At 36.9% G+C, this 16,820-nt stretch overlaps 1 protein-coding gene across 13 annotated transcripts in view; it reads left to right on the top strand.

Annotated features, from left to right (window-relative positions):
- The window catches only part of BMPR2 (bone morphogenetic protein receptor type 2), a 114,846-nt gene that overhangs the window by 85,729 nt on the left and 12,297 nt on the right, over positions 1-16,820 (top strand). For 12 of the 13 annotated variants that reach the window (XR_012629434.1, XR_012629435.1, XR_012629437.1 and 9 more), the window contains 7 exons: positions 1,952-2,062; positions 2,578-2,669; positions 4,690-4,920; positions 8,850-8,964; positions 10,585-10,745; positions 12,585-12,732; positions 13,692-13,828. Coding sequence is in view for 4 of the 13 variants with exons in the window: in XM_074872913.1 (XP_074729014.1) it covers positions 1,952-2,062; positions 2,578-2,669; positions 4,690-4,920; positions 8,850-8,964; positions 10,585-10,745; positions 12,585-12,732; positions 13,692-13,828 (995 nt within the window). In the remaining 9 variants the exon portion in view is untranslated. Of the gene's footprint in view, positions 1-1,424; positions 1,468-1,951; positions 2,063-2,577; positions 2,670-4,689; positions 4,921-8,849; positions 8,965-10,584; positions 10,746-12,584; positions 12,733-13,691; positions 13,829-16,820 lie in introns of those variants that run through there. The other variant, XM_074872915.1, reaches the window with a different exon arrangement.

A 16,820-nucleotide genomic window follows, 5' to 3' on the forward strand; every position in this document is an offset into this window, starting at 1 on the left:
TTACTGTATATTTAGCAACGGGAAGGTTGTAAATGGCTGCACCCTAGTTGTGTGGTCAAAGAAAATACAGCTGAGATTATAGCAAAAAGTTCAGCCCCTGAAAACCTGTATTTTCTTAGTACATGCTAGGCACTGTCTTGAACTGATGCAAAACCTACCACATTTAATATATATTTTAAAAGATAAGCCAATAAAAAGTAAATTCCATTCATAAAAATCTGAAAGTCAAAATTATGATTTCCCTGCCAGCAATTATTCAGCTTCTTAGACTTGTGTAATATTTCATATAGCTTTGTGTGATGTAACAGTTTCCTTTATGATATTGTGGATTTTAATATACATGTATGTATGTATATGTTTTGAATTCATAATTTAGATGAGAATTGTAACATGTATCTTTTAATCTCGCCATGGAAGTCACCACTCCTATTCCACAGTACTGTGCTCTGTGACAATAGCTTATTTTCTTAGTGAAACTTATTTTACCAAAGCCAGTAGTGATGGTATTGCTTTTGACGGAACAAATTTGAGTTTGATGGTGTCATGATTACCATGAGCTCCCTCTTATTTAAAAGGCTTATCAGATATGAGCTGCATGTTACTTTTTGTGGGTGATTTTTTCATGTGCTTCTGTCACAGCTGAAACTTTCTCTAGTATTTTGTTTTACCAGCGTTTTATTATTTCCTCTTGCCATTATGGTTATGTGAAAATGGAAGTAGTTGTCTTTTAAATTTGCTTTCTCTTCTTATCTGGTTCTCTTGTGTCTGTCCACACTGGGAATTGGAATAAGTGAATCAAGTTTAATTTCTGTTAAATGCAGTTCAAGCAAAGTGAATTTGTCAGTTTATGCAGCTAGTGTAGACTGGGATAAATTGTATTTCAGTCTCACCTAAAAATTTACCCAATGATTAAGCCTTGTGTGCATTTTATATTTTGTGGTTTTTAGGATAGTTAGGTCTCATTACAGTCTTTTAAGGAGTGCTTTTAGCAATATTTAAGACAAGTTTAGACATAGTTCCCAAACTTGGTTTGGAAGCCAAGGTAAATGAGGTCTTGTAGTGCTACATTCCAGTGATTCTGACATCAGAAGAATATCTGCAGTAATAAATTTTTATATAAAAGTGGCTGAATTTTTATATGCCTGCAAGAAGCAAGAGTGGGGTCTGATGTGGAGAAGAATTAAGCTAACCATTCAAGACACTAACAAATTTTTTCATGAAAACTTCCACCCCGCACTGTCGCCCCCCACCCCCCCTAAGAAAAAGCAAGATACTTACATTTTGTCAAAATTCAAATGTTAGTGTTTCATTGTTGTTTCAGGTTTCTTGATACTCTGCTGCAGTCTGTAGAGATATCTGTGAATTAGAGAGTGAGAATTATGCTAAAAATTATCTGAGTGCTGACACGAAGCAAACCAAAACCCCAAAGTATTTCAAAATACTTGCACAAATGGATTTGTATCTAATGTATGTTGTAGATATTTGAATACAAAACATTCAGTATTTATCACACTTGCAGCATTATTAGCAAACTTTTTTGAGATATTCATTCTGGGAAAAATAGTAAAAAACCAAACTTGTAAAGGTTACAAACCTGATTCATACCAGGAAACTGGATTAAAGCACAGATAGCAGAGCAGGACTGCATCAACTTGGCCTTGTATAGCTGGGCTGAACTTTGCCAGCTAGAAAGAGCCAACTTTTTGCTGTTGGTGCCTCCCTCTGTGGTGACGAGGGAGGACTGGGAAAAGCTGCTCATGAATGTGCTCTCAGCTGTGTTTGGGCTAATCAGCTCTTTTGCCATCCCTAGATTTTAAGAGGAAAAAGAGTTTAGTGCAATGTCTTACAATCCAGAGTGCAATTTTTTTTCCTCGTAACAACAATTACACGGTTTTTAGTGCTGATTCTTTCAAATTTACAATTAAAGAGTTTTCATCTTGTTTTTTTTCAGATTCTTCTCATTCTTTTCATCGAGATGAGACTATAGTTATTGCCCTTGCGTCTGTGTCTGTACTGGCTGTTTTGATTGCTGCTCTGTTCTTTGGATACAGGATGCTTGCAGGTAGTGTTTGATGATACCTTTTTTTTTTTTAGTTGTTCTTTTGACTATTTCTCAAAGTTATACTTGTGTCTTATGTTCTCCCCAGTCCCTATTATATGTTTGTACATAATGCTCCCCTTTCTCCTCTCTGACACTTTATGGTGATATCCCTTTCATAACAGTCTAGAGAGATTTATGATTTCTCCAAGCTGGCATTTTGGGACTCATTTTCCTTCAGCAAATCCTCTGCTCAAAGCAGCTTAAGTGAGGTTGTGAACATGCTTTATAGTTATTGTCAGTGACACTCAATTATCACAATAGTCGTGTAGCACATAGCCTTAAGTTTGTAGCTATCAGCACCTTCACTGCTGATTTTTACTGACTCCAAGAAGATTTTACAGGATTCCTTTTTACTTGTTATGTCCTTGCCTACAATGTGTATTTCTGCCAAGTCCCAGGTAAGTTGTGTTGTTTTCACTTGTAGCATGGCAAAAAAACCCCCCAACAGTTTGATTCCCTTCCCACCCCTTCCACAGGAGACCGTAAACAAGGTTTGCACAGTATGAACATGATGGAGGCAGCAGCATCAGAGCCCTCATTGGATCTGGATAATCTAAAGTTGTTGGAGGTAAGTGTTCAACTCAGTTTCTTAATCTTCATTTTTATTTAATGTAACGCTTGTGGTCATATCACATCCCAGATATAGTTACAGAAAGAAATGTATCAGTGCTCCTGTAATGTTTTCTTCTAAATCACAGTTTAAAGAAGAAATTAAAAGGAGAAAAAAAAAAAAAAAAAGGTTGCCACAGTTACTTTTTGCCTGGTTTTGTTAGTAATATTGTTGGTATTAGCTCAAACATGTTCTACCTTGAGAAGAAGATACTAAACACTGGGAGGTAATGGGGAAAATTGGAATACACTGTATTTCAGCATTGCTTCAAAAGATCCATCTTTTTGCTTGACACTGCAGTGTCAAGTATCTAAGTATCCTACTGTAGTAATTTGAAATGCTTTAGTAACACTATTGGGATATAGAATTTACTGCAGATAGGGCAGTATATTTCAGTAGTGGTGCATTTATGTATAGTCATTCTTCACAGTGGGGTACTCTCTATCTCCATGGCAACTAAAGGCCAACCAGAACTTTCTACTCAGCTTGGTATTAGATGTGTGATCAGAAAGCTGCAAAATGTTACGCTTTCAATTGGTATGCTTGAGAGAATTTACAGAATTTTTAAAAGCTTTTAGCCAGAAAGCAATCAGTAGAATGACTGAGAGAGATTCAGAGAGTAGTACTTTTCTTCTTTTTGCCCATTAGAAATCACTCCTAGAGATGCAGACTGCCGACATGCAGCATGGTCTGGGCTAATGGTGACAGTAGACTAATCAGCAAAGCAACTTGGGTGCCTTCTGCCAACAGAAAAGTACTTGAGGCAGAGTAAGAATATGTATTGTAACAGTGTGCAAAGGCCCAGATTAAATTACTCATACTGATATGCAGTCTTGGAAAAAGCAGCAACTGTGTTGGTGGAGAAATCTGCTATGAGGTCTTCTGTCCTCTTTCTTAAATCCTAAGGAGCTGACTCCTCGCCCCCAATCACAGGGTGTTGCAGAACAAATTGTCGTAACCTGTGCTCGCCTTTCACATCTCTGTGGGTAGAATACATTCCAGGTTTGTACCTTGAAGTGACTCTGCTGCTTTGCAGTCCGCTGACATGGGAGGACTGAGAAATGGAAAGTCTGTCTATTAAAGCATATTTTAGTGTTGAAAACTTTTCTGTTAGACAGTTTTATCATCTTTAGAAACATTACTTTTGTAATCCCTTCCACTTTCCACTCCTCTTCCATGTGTAAGTATTTAAAAAGTAAAAAGATACTGGTCCATGAATTCTTTACAGTTTCATGTCTAGGTCTTTCTGAAAATTATTTGAATTAAATAGATATTTAAATTTTTATGTAGGCAAGACTTTTTTGAGCTTTAGAAACTAGGACTCTTCCTGAAGGTGGTCCTACATTTTGGTTTAGAGCAGAGATTACATCTTTCTTCACTTGCCATGGATGTAGGAAGGGCCATTCTGTGAAGACTGTCTAACATAGTGTGAGCTAGAATAAAGATTGGCAAGTAGTAAGGAATTTATTCCTTTCTGTTAAAATCTGTTTACCTCTTTTGGTATCTGTTTTGCACTACAAATGCATATATTGTTATTACTAACCTAAAAGGTACAGCTTTTAAAGCTATCCTAAACCTGAAATGTTTTGCTTAATGTTTGTGATCTCTGGAGTTAATTAAAATTGGTCACATAAAAGCTATAAATGTTTAGTAGGCAAAAGTTTAATAAGAGAATGAGCAGCATAAAACACATGAATTTTGTTGATTCTGTTTATAAAACTGCTGATTTATGATTTATTTACTGGGCATTCAGATCAATTTAGTAAAATCTAAGTTGGCCTATGCTGAGGTTTCCAGCTCCAAAATAGCTTTTATGACAGCATTCTAATTCTAGTTTCAATACAAAATATTCACCCTATTCATTATTTTTTATAGTGTAAGTCAGTATAAAAGATGGTATACAATCTTTGTAGGGTGAAAACTTGGATTTTGTCTTCATTTATTATTTAGCGAACTAATTATTTACATTTTTTTCCAGTTGATTGGCCGGGGACGATATGGAGCAGTGTATAAAGGCTCCCTAGATGAACGTCCAGTTGCTGTGAAAGTATTTTCTTTTGCTAATCGTCAGAACTTTGTCAATGAGAGGAACATTTACAGGATTCCACTGATGGAACATGACAACATCGCCCGCTTCATTGTGGGGGATGAGAGATTCACTGCAGACGGCCGTATGGAATATTTATTGGTGATGGAATATTACCCCAATGTAAGTGCTTCAAAGAAATCAATCGGATTGGTTTGGATTCCTAAGAATAGCCACATAAAAGGGATGTACTTTATTATTTGCCAATGTTTTTCATTGCTGCTTCTTGCACAGTAATGTAAAAATAATCCATATAAATTACAGTTTTAATGAACCTTAGCATGGTTTACTGTAATACCCTTTAAGATTTCCCAGTTAGTGCTACCAAATGTAGTGTTACAAATTCTTAGTATTTGTAGTATTCTGTAGTATTTGCTCTTGGTTATGGTACAGGTTTTTTTAGTTAACTGCAACATTCAAGGACAGAATTTGAAGAGTTGTTTTTACTTCAAAATAATTTAATTTAAAACTTCTTAGTGTTAAGACATTGTATCTCTGTTATGGTAGTTATGACCTCACCCACTAGCTGTAAATGGTGGGGTATATTACAATGAAACATAATAGATCCAATATTGTTGTCAAACTAGTTTGTGGTACTATAAATCACGTTGGCTTTTTATCCTGTTACCTTCTTTAAAGCTTTCTGTGGCATACCTTATTTATTTTGCTGCAAGATATATTGATGATGTAGGACAAGTCTTAAGAAGGCACTGACTTTCCAGAACCATGTCTTCAAATCTCTTTAGCTAATGAATGCTTACATCCCTCAACTTAATTGATTTGAGATCCTAATGCTCTGTGTGTCTCTGTACGCACATATAGAAACAAAAATGTTTTTAAAATACACAGCATAAATGTGAATTGCTTTCATGAAAAATCATAAAATGTAATTTACAATACAATTTATTTTGGGGCTTTTTTGCTTGTGTATGGGAAAGAACTTCAATTGTTCAGTTAAATAATTTTTTTAATGAGCTTTTTGGTCTCAAGTAAGTGAACTCGTATTTCCCCCAGTGTGTAAAGGTGATGGCTGAAGTCTGATTTGTTACGGGGCCAGTAGGACAAAAGCTGCTTATTCAAGTAGCAAAAAGAAACAGAACAGTAATAAATAGCAGTAATGTTGGCTTGTCTTAGCGTGGTTCTGTCTATATGCTTGTGTTGAAAGTTAAATGCATACTTGTATATAAATATCTAAATATATATGCAAATTTAAGTCAACATAGCACTTTACTTGATCATGTCGGCTTATAAAAGATGGGCATCTAAGAAGAGATTGCAGAGGCTGGAAATGACCATAGAAAAAGCTCATTCGTGCCCGCACCAGATGGACAGTGACAAAGCACGTCAGCTCTGGCCTGCTCTGAAAGAGTAGGTTTATTTTCAAATAATTAAGTGAAATCAAGCGAGTATTCTGCTCCTGGGAGGGCATAGCATAACTGTCTTAACAGGTAATCTGGTTTTGCTGTTTTCTTGAATGAAGGGATTTTCAGTTGAAATGTAATTTGATTGAAAATTGTGTCTTGTTGCTTATATAAACAGGATCTGTTAATGATCTGATTGAATGCACAGATGAGACTTATGACATCATATTATCAGATTCTTTTTCAATATGGTATTAAGAACAGCAAGATTAGTCTAAAATCAATCCACTGGTGGTTTGGAAGTCATTGGAAAAAGTGCACAGCAGGTGTAATTAATGCACAGCGTGATCCTTGATTCAGTGAGCAGATGTTCTGCTGTGTGTGGAGCTAACAGCAGAGAAGGACGCCTGCTGTGGCAGCCCTACTAAAAGGGAATTGCACCATTCAAACTGGAGCCATAAATCTTATTTCAATAAGGAGTAACCTGTACAAGATGTGCAGGTGAAATACTCCCCATCCAAAACACCCTTCTCCCTCAAAATACTTTCCTTCCTGGAAATAAGAACGCACAAATGAGAACATTTGCACACAGAAAATTGTTCTTGATGTTGCCTCGGTGAAAGCAAGACAGATAGGTTTGACCCAAATTGTTTTGTTATCCAAACATGCCTTCAGACCAAAGAAAGTAGGTGAGCAAGTAATAAAAGGAAAGATAGGTGTATTTATCAATCAACATGCTGTTCTGGTAGTACTCTGAGGTGTGGCAGGTGAATAAGCAGTGAGTAAGTTGCAAGGGATGACATAGTAGGAAATATGTTAATAGTCACTGAATTGTCCTCCCAGTAGTCAGACATTCATGTCTTTTTAGAATAGAAAAGTTGTTGTAAAACACATACAAAATCTTTTTATTGTTAAAACAAAACTATCAATTGTATCAAAAGTTACAATCAGAACAAATGTCCTTAATTTAACATGTAACTCATGACTCTGATGAGAATAATCTTAGTTACAAAGACATATCTAAATCTTGACTAAAACTTTTCCTGGTTGTCATTTATATTGAACTTCACTAGACGTATAAAATCACAACCCTCAGCTAGCTTAAAAAGTATCTGGTGGCTAGCAAGCTCTGCAGCAGAAAGATCTTGAAGTTGGTTTGAGGTCTTTATATAGTGAGTATTTTCCAGTCACACCATGACAACAGTCCTGTGGCCTCCGTTAGAATGGGCTGCAATCTTAACCCACTAAGCCAAGAAAACCTGTTACCGTGCCCAAGTTGCTGGCAGTTGGAGGCTGATAAAGAGTGTTTGTATTTCTTGAAAAGCTTTAAACAATAAGAAAAAAGTGTAAAATTATTTAACTTGTTTCTATGTGGATTCTCAGCTTTTTTATTTATTATCAAAATATTTTTGAAGTTCATATAACAGCATTTAAACAATGAAAAAAAACTGCTCATGTAAACCTGTATGAGTGACATTTGGTCTGTGTTTTCACCAAGGAGGTTATCTGTTACGGCTTCCTTGTTCTGCACAGGCTAAGTCTGAAAAGCTGTAAGACTTTTGTAATTCTGTTAAGGAGTGTCAAGAACTTGGTTTTAGTTTTAGCATTGGGCTAAAAAAAATCTAATGCTTCAGTCACTTTAAATTCTGGTATCTGTGTGTCTCCATCTGAACTCTGCATGTGTTACATACCTGAATGTTGACTCCAAATGGACTCAAGTGGCACATACCAGATTTTTTTGAACCAAATGTTACATAAGCAATTTTGCAATAAAATGTTTTATTGTGTGGCTATGATAAGATGTTACACATTGGTGCATCTTTAAGATTACAGATTTAAATAGGCAAAACCAGGGTGGTTTGTAGTCATAAATATATTGTAATATGTATGCCAATACAACAGGACAACTTGTTCTTCATGCGTGGGGTTTCAGTTTGTTTAAACTGAGTATATTGTCACTGGGGACTATGTGCATAAAAACTGCTCAAAGGTGTCACAGTTTGCAGGATCCGGCTCTTGTTTCAGACAGCAGTGTCAGTTTCTAGAATATCTCAGTATCATAATTGACACCCTTCCTTCTGGCTTTCTTGGAGATTCCACCACAAATTACTAAAAAATCCCCCATTTTTCACATTTAACTTCTCTTGAAAGAAAAGGGGGACATGACATTCTTTTTTCCTGTTTCTTCAGTGTGTGTGGACTTGCTCCTATTCTGAATTGCATTTGGGTTTTTTTGTTTCGATATATGAATAGATTATAGCAGGGAGATAGATGCCAGTGAGAGTTGATGAGTGTTCTTCTGTAAGTGCTAATGGTTTAAAGACCACTATTTAGTAACCCAGGCTGTTATGTCTGCAGTTACCTTTCTTCTGTTGTTCAACAAGACTTTTTCAGAAGAATAAATCAAGTGTATGCTTTGCTTTTGTTTTATAATTAATATCATTATTCCTAAAGGCAATCTGTGTTATTTTGTGATAAATTTTCTGTTCCGCTTCTTTAGATAAACCAAATGGTAGCACTAGAAATTAATGAAACTTTGGTCCAATCTTGTATTTTAGAACATCTGGATAAACACAGAAGCAGCTGCAGGATTACACCTTTCAGGAGCAATGGATAAAACTGACTCTCCTAAAGATTTTGGGTTATTCAATTGGACTATGATTTTAATCCAGTATTTATTTCTTTTTTTAGGGTTCTTTGTGCAAATATTTGAGTCTCCACACAAGTGACTGGGTGAGCTCTTGTCGTTTGGCACACTCTATAACTAGGGGCTTGGCGTACCTGCACACAGAGCTACCTCGAGGAGGTAAGGCCAGGAAGGCATGCCAGGATGTTCAAGGTACTCTTATTTATCAGGTAGTAGATTCCTGCATTTCTTGTTTTTCTTTGTGACAGTACGGTGAGTAGAAATGGTGAATGCAAATAGAGATTACTCAGAACTTCTGGTACGTTCTTTCCTTCGGAACGATCCCGTGTTGCAGGCTGTGTCTGTGATGCTTGTATGAAAACATGGAGTGAGAGCCAGCAGAGCCCCAGAGAAAGGCAAAAGGAGGAGGCAGAGTTGTGCAGTGCTGCTGTATCATGGCAACAGATTACTGAAGACCTGAAGCACTGGATGTCTGTCTAGCAGAGAGCAAACAGATGGGGTGTTCTCTTTGTTTTTGCAGTTCAGACACAAATCACCAAAGCAATTTTTAGTTTGTGTGTGAGCTGTATACACAAAGAGAAATAACTAAATCTTCTAACTCTACTGTAGCTTTATTTATCGTGTCTCTTGATTTTTGTCTAAGGGTGTGGGCCTAGTCTTCACTGTGTACAAACAATACTGCTGGACTTTTACTGTTTTATGAGAGCACTGGATGTGACAACATATTGATTTGTATCTTTGTATTGCTGCTTGTGTGCTTCAGCCAGCATTTCAACAGCTGAAGTATCATGTTTATAAAGATGATATTCTGAGATCTGTGATGTATCAGCCTGAAGAACATGGCCTGGCACTGAAGCATTAGCTTTTTGGCAGTAAATAAAAGAATGGTATCATTAATTCTATGTTAAGGTGCTAATGTTTGGATTAAAATTCCAAACTATGTATCTCAAATGTTAGGCATCAACTCTAGCAAAGAATGACAGCTGAAGATGCTGTTAAAAGTACAAGGTTGAAAATACCTAAATCAGTATTCCTATGTGCCATTGAAACTGCAGCTATCATCTTAATTTCATCATTTCAAAATGTGCAGACAGGTGTGTCCATTAGCAGCCAGAAAATGTGTAAACCTTCCATCATAGAGAAGAGACAGCCATAGGCTGATCTACGAATGCTAGGAAGGAACTCGTGAGTTAGAGTGAATTCCACAGTAAAACTGGTTCTATAGTGCTGGCTGCTTTACTAACAAAATAAATTGCATGTAAACTGAGATTATTCTTTGGAAAAGATCAGATCCCTTGCAAGATGAACATGTTCAGACTCTCTGGAATAGTATTGTCTACATATCTTCTGAATAGGTGCCAATTCCAATCATAACCTAAATAGTTGGTGCTGTATTTGACACAGGAGTGTGGATATGAGAGAGACCATTTGGAATGACTGTCAGGGTGGTGGCAGCAGGTCTGTGCTTAAGTACACAAATAGTCTCTCCTGCTAAAATCATGCTGAAATATCCCTTGGAAAGAAGCTTATTGGCAAACACAAACTGTGTATAGCAGTAGCCTAATATATTATATAGATAAAGTGAAACTCTGAATGTCAGTCACTTTTCTATAGATCGCATACTGTGGAGCTCATTATAAAGAAGCAAAAATGTTAGCTTTCTCAAAGATAAGTTGATTTTCTGTTTATAATAGCTGAACAGACATAATGAGGTTCTCTCATTTTGCCTAGCAGTAGAACTGCTCAAATAGTAACAAGCATTTCCATATGTCCAAACAGACCATTACAAACCTGCAATATCCCATCGTGACTTGAACAGCCGCAACGTACTGGTAAAGAATGATGGAACATGTGTAATTAGTGATTTTGGACTCTCCATGAAGTTAACTGGAAACAGACTGGTACGCCCAGGTGAGGAAGATAATGCAGCCATTAGTGAGGTAAGTACAAATGAAGATAAACCAGTGTATAAAGGAAGACAAATTAGTATGGAAGTAACACTGAGAAATAGTTGTTTCTGTGGTTACAAGGTGAATGTTAAGGTGGTACAATTCCTCTAAGGGGGAATTGCTGCAGTAGGGGTGAGAAGTGGCTGAAAACCTTGATAGGAAGAAACTGGTTTTATTCTCTAAACACTCAAAACCAAACCTAGCATTTTGAAAGGTGATAGATTAGCAGCTCTGGAGACTGAAGTTTTCTGTGTGAGATGTGAGAAGATGCAAGGTAGGTTTGGTTGCCATGTTGTCTGTGATGATGTAGTACAGATCCCTTTGGTCCTGCGCTGCAATTATTAACTGAAGACCAAACATTCTTTGGTGGTTTTGGTGTTAATTTTTCTGAAATGGTGACACACCGCGCTCTGTATACTACAACCATTTCTCTGTGTGTCACCTGCAATTTTCTGGACTTTAAATGAGTACATCTGGAGAGTAAGTACATGTAGAAAGAAATGGACCAACTGAAAAAGAACAGGGACAAAATAACAGGAGATGCTTGAAAGAGTACCTTATGGGAAAAGATGAAAGAATGAGAGTCGTTTAGAGAAGTAAAGACGGAGACAGGTCTTCAAATATGTAAACAGCTGCTACAAAGAGAAATAATAAACTGTTTGCATTCAGTCTGAATAGGACGAGGTAATGGGATTACGTTGTAGGAGGGAAAATTTAGGTTAGTTACGAAGAAATCTTGTAGAAGGCAGCAAAGGTCTGGAATGGACTGCTGAGGAAGGCTGTAGAGAATATGCATTATTTTATGAACTTAAGGAACAGATCAGGAAAACGTCTGCTAGGAGTGGGTTAGAATGGATTCTGGGCAGAAAGAAGAAACTGGTTTCTTAAGCTTTCTTTTTTGTGATGCTGTGATTCAGAGAGTGGTTTTTTCGTCATTGTTTTCTTTTTGTGTAAGTATAAATACACTGACACCTGAATATAGGCTACTGAAATACAGTGAGACTATTTTAAACAAAGTGAAAGTCCCTGATGGTTCAGTATATTTGTCATCTTTGTGCTTTTTACAGAAAGCCTTTACATTTCATTCAAAGAATGTGTTTTGCAGTGCTAATCACCTTCCCTTAAAAAGCAAGTGCTACATTAATAATACCTACTGCACAGGTCCTCTTTTCAGATCTCCCCTTACTGAACAAAGAAACAGGGAAACCATTGTTTAAAATGCAGGGATATGGAATAGTCCTGTGACAAAATACTGTCCTACATGTACTGATGAGTGATTGCTCTGATTTAACGTATTTCCTAGTGGAAATTAGTAGATATCTTCCAAGACTGTTAATAACCTTTGACCATGGAAGATGGTGGGGAGAGCCTTGCTGACAATCCAGGAATAAAGAGAACAAGTTCCTTTTACAGCAGCATCCTCTTCCTTTATGACACATACCCTGGTGTTTAACAGAGTAGTTTCAGGAAGAAGAAATATTTCTGCTATATTGTATTGCATATGAGAACATTGAGTAAGGGACAAAATTATTTTGTTTTGGTACATACAAAAAAGTGACAGAGTAGGGGAAGGGTTTAATTGTGACTAGGCTCCTGATAAGAGTCTAGAAGCAGAGGGCATTGATTAGAAGAGAACTGAATTTTTCTTAACTGTAGAAAATATCAAACAACAACAACAACAGTATTCAATTTTTTGTTAATTTTATTATTAAATATAATACATAACGAATATAATTATTAATTATTAGAGTATTTAAAAATAAATCTCCATAATAAATTGAATTTAGAAGTTGCTTCCTGATTTGAAGCTTTGATTTTATGTTTTTCCAGGTCGGCACGATCCGCTATATGGCCCCAGAAGTGCTTGAAGGAGCAGTGAATTTGAGGGACTGTGAATCTGCTTTGAAACAAGTAGATATGTATGCGCTAGGCCTTATCTACTGGGAGATATTTATGAGATGTACAGACCTCTTCCCAGGTATCTAAAAGAACTGGAAAAAACATAATAGTAGAAAGTGGTAGGAGCAACCAAAGCTACTCCCTAGCTATAGCTTTTTTAAGTGAAGAAGAGAAATAATTTTCTTAATTGGTTTTGCCATTAAGTCGGTGCCATCTAGTGTTCAAGATGATTGTTGTCAATATAGTGTGTTTGAGTGTGAAGCATGGTTCATGCTGAAAGACTTTTAAATTACCTGGTTAAGCAGTTTGCAGGCCTCATAGTAAGTGCATTTTGGGCATTATTATTATTATTATTTTCCCGAGTTTACAAACATTGAGAGTTTGGCTGATGGCAAAGGCAGTGCTTTCAGTTCTTAGAGCTGGTAAAAGTGCCTGAAGTGTCTTGCAGACTTTCCTCATGAAAGAATAGATGGGAAGGTGCTGTGATTTAATATAGCCTTTACTGAGTCGTACTTTTATTTATGCTAGTGACATGGAAAATTCAGGGAAATCCTTCATACCTGTAACATAAAACAAGAGGAAGTGGACTTTTAAAATTTAACACGTGAGATTGTGTCACAACCATCATCTTCACAAAATATAGCATATAGAGTTAATCTGACATGCATCGTTCTCTCTGTAGTCAAATAGCTGCATTTCATGTGCAGAGTCTTGTAATCTCGCTGGGCTTCTTCTGAAATGAAGTACATAAATATATTCAGCCAGCAACATTTCACAGAAATTATATGTCATCCTCAGACATTCTGAATGTGCCACTCAACCAGCAAAGTCTGAAGATGCTATCCTTTGAGAGGTTGCTGAACAACACTTCATTCATTTTAAGTCAATTCATCTTTTTTTGTGACATTAGACTTTGGGGGAAAGTGGAGAACATCTCGATAGACAGCAACTTTGATACTACCTTTCAGCACCTGAAGGCCCTTGCTCTCTGCCTTTTAATCTGTGATTTTTTTTTTTCTTTCTTTCTTTTGCTAACAGGGGAGTCTGTGCCAGAGTACCAGATGGCTTTCCAGACAGAAGTCGGAAACCATCCCACTTTTGAAGATATGCAAGTCTTGGTGTCTAGAGAGAAGCAAAGACCAAAATTCCCAGAAGCATGGAAGGAGAACAGCCTGGTGAGAGAGAATATTTTCAAAGAAACAATCATTTAACCAGCTATAGGGTGTACTTACTTCTTAATGCAATTTTTGAATATATTCTTTTTAAATTTTGTTAGTATTTAAGGATTGGGAGCTGCTTCTGTCTGGACTTCTTAAATATTGCATTCAGTTTTCAAAAAGACATTGACATGAGAGCTAGATTTCTTTTAAGGGAAAATACTATGATTATTATCGGATGCTGAAGTGTGATACACAGAACAAAACTTGTTATATTAATTGTTAGACAACATCTGTAGTATTATATGGGAAGTGCCCATATGTTCTCTGTATGCTGGATGAGAAATACAAAGGCATTTTCTGCCTTTTGACATCTTATAAACTAATAACACCCTAAAATAGTTGGCAAGAATTTAAATATACTCTTCCAAACCTAAAATCTATAAACATTGTAATAAACTTTTTCTGAAGTTGTATAGTCCTCAAAATTTGCAGAGGCTACAGCTTCCAGCAATCATTTCATTATAACTACATTAGAAATTTTATATGGCTTCATTTGATCTGCAATTTTTATTTTCAAGACTATAAACATAGTAATGTTGTTTGTTGTTTTGAATTAATATAGCTTAGAGTTTTCCTTGCTGCTGCAGGCCAACAAGTTATGGCAAGTGAGCTGAACTCTGGTAAGAGTCTGTGTGCTTGCTTTCATCTGCAGCAAAGGGGTGAGGTAACGTGAATCCCCTTAGCTTAGCTGGGGTTGTTTGTCTTTTATTACAAAGTGAAATGCAAACAGTTACTGGGTTCCCCCTGATACATGGTAACTTGTTTAAGCTAAAGTACCTTGATAGTGAATATGAAAATGACATGTTTGACTTTCCTTAAAAAGATACTTCTCCTTATTCCCTTATTGAAATTATGCTCTTCAATCTTCAGAGACTTTGCTAGCTGATAAGTATGTAGCTACTGTTCAGATAATGGGGTGCCTAAGGCCTCATCTATGCTGGTACTTGTAAATATGCATGAAACCATTTTCAGAGGAACATAGCCTCCAGTATTAACACTGTTGTAAAACATGTTGTAACTGAGTTGAGAGCTTCACAGAGAGGTTCTTTTATTACACAGTTTTGGCCAGCCATTCTTTGGGGGTGGGAAGAGAAAAAAAAATCCACGCCCAAACTATACAGGAAATCAAGCAGCAACTGTTTTAACTATAAACATATTGACAAATACAGTGTTGGAAGAATCAAGCTTGACAGTTGTTTTTGAAGACAGTTTAGTTATAACTAAAAGAGTTCAAGAAGGTTTGTTTTGTTTTGCAGAGTACCATTTTAAATGTTAATTACTTTCTAACAAGCTGATAGACATCAGCATTATTAGACACTGAGCTAGTAATGATCCCTGTATTTAAACTGCCTAACACATTCTTTGTGTTGTCACTCTTTTTTTTACAAAAATTCAAACTAATAATAATGGTGGTGATAAGTCCAACTTTAAGGATGGAGCTACACCATTTCTTTAAGAGAAAAGAAGAATAAATAAACAATCTGTAGTTCTCTCATGGGTATCAAACGACCAATTTCACCCTCTGCCAGTCCAGGATAACATCTGACTGAGCACTCTGGGGGAGATGTTGTAGAAAACTAAGCTCCAGATAACCTCACCCTGGACCCAGATCCTAACCTTCTGTATCTAAAGCATGGGATAAAAGACTTTTGTCCATTATTTAAAGCTATGCTGACAAGGTTGGGTTATAACACTTTCATGCAAATTCATCTATCAGAGAAATGTATTTGCCCTTTTCATTTGAGAAATACAAATAAAAAGCAATGTCATATTTTTTAGGTCACGTAATTAAGGCATTCAAAAGATGTGAAATCCTAAATTTATGATTACCTATGCAGTCTCAGTCTGCTTCTTGAACATACGTGTTGTGATACAGACCTTGATTAGCAGCATTGTTTTTCACAGTATAAATCAACAATCTGAGCAGATGATGTGCATAAAGTAATTCAAGGCCTATAAACTGTGCTGAGATGATAGCAGCATTCTTGTCTTATTTGCCAAAGCAGGGCCCAAGCTTGACTTCAAAGGTCAGGACTGAAGGATATTAAGAGAATAACAGAATAATGCAGATTTCCTGTTCCTTCTATTTTTTTATGACTGCTAGAACTTCTAAATAGTGCATTTTAGTATAGATTTCTTTGAACCTGAAGTTAATAGAAAACATGTTACTATGGTAAATGTGAAGCCCTAGAAATTCAGTTTTGTTAACGGTCTATACAGTCCTTGCTGTGCTGCTTTCATGATCCTTAAAACATCAGAAGGAAAGGATCTGCTGGAAGAGAGACAATATTAGACACTGGTTAAATTTACTGCTGGTGAAACCTGTAGGAGAGTCTTACAAAGGGGCAAGACAAGATTAGGATGTCCACTGACTTAGATATATCCAAACTGTGACTAAATCAAGTCCTAAAAGTTGAATGAAGGCTTTTTATTCTGGGAGAGAAAACGAATCCAGTATACTATCATGTCATTTTTCCTGAGGGTGTTTTAGACTTATGTCCCTCAGCTTAAGAGGGGTGTAGTTGCTTAGCCCCCTCTTCAATCTACTGTGGGAAGGGAGATAAAAGGTTTACTTGTGTGGGAGCTCATCCCCACCTGTGCAGCCATAGCTGCATCACTAAGCAGCAGTGACTTGCCAGATGCAAGCGATGCCAGGAGCCCGCTCTGTGGGTGAGGAGCTCTTGGCCAGCATGCAGAGCTAGTCCTGGCTTTCACTGCCAGAAGTGAACAAGGCAGTTCTGGCACAGAGGCAGTCAGCAGGACCCACTGAATGCCTCAGTGCCCAGCTGGGACTATGCACAATCATTGGTGCTGGAGAGGTTAAAGCTGGGCTGTAGATGTGAGATGTTCTGGCAAACCACATCCTATCCATGGGCCATGGATTGGCAGCACGGGCCAATAAATGTCTGCCTGGTTTTTGTACTTCGGATGCAGTGGAAGCAGAAGT

The sequence above is a fragment of the Strix uralensis genome, chromosome 6, assembly GCF_047716275.1.
Source record: "Strix uralensis isolate ZFMK-TIS-50842 chromosome 6, bStrUra1, whole genome shotgun sequence".
NCBI classification, from domain to species: Eukaryota; Metazoa; Chordata; class Aves; order Strigiformes; family Strigidae; genus Strix; species Strix uralensis.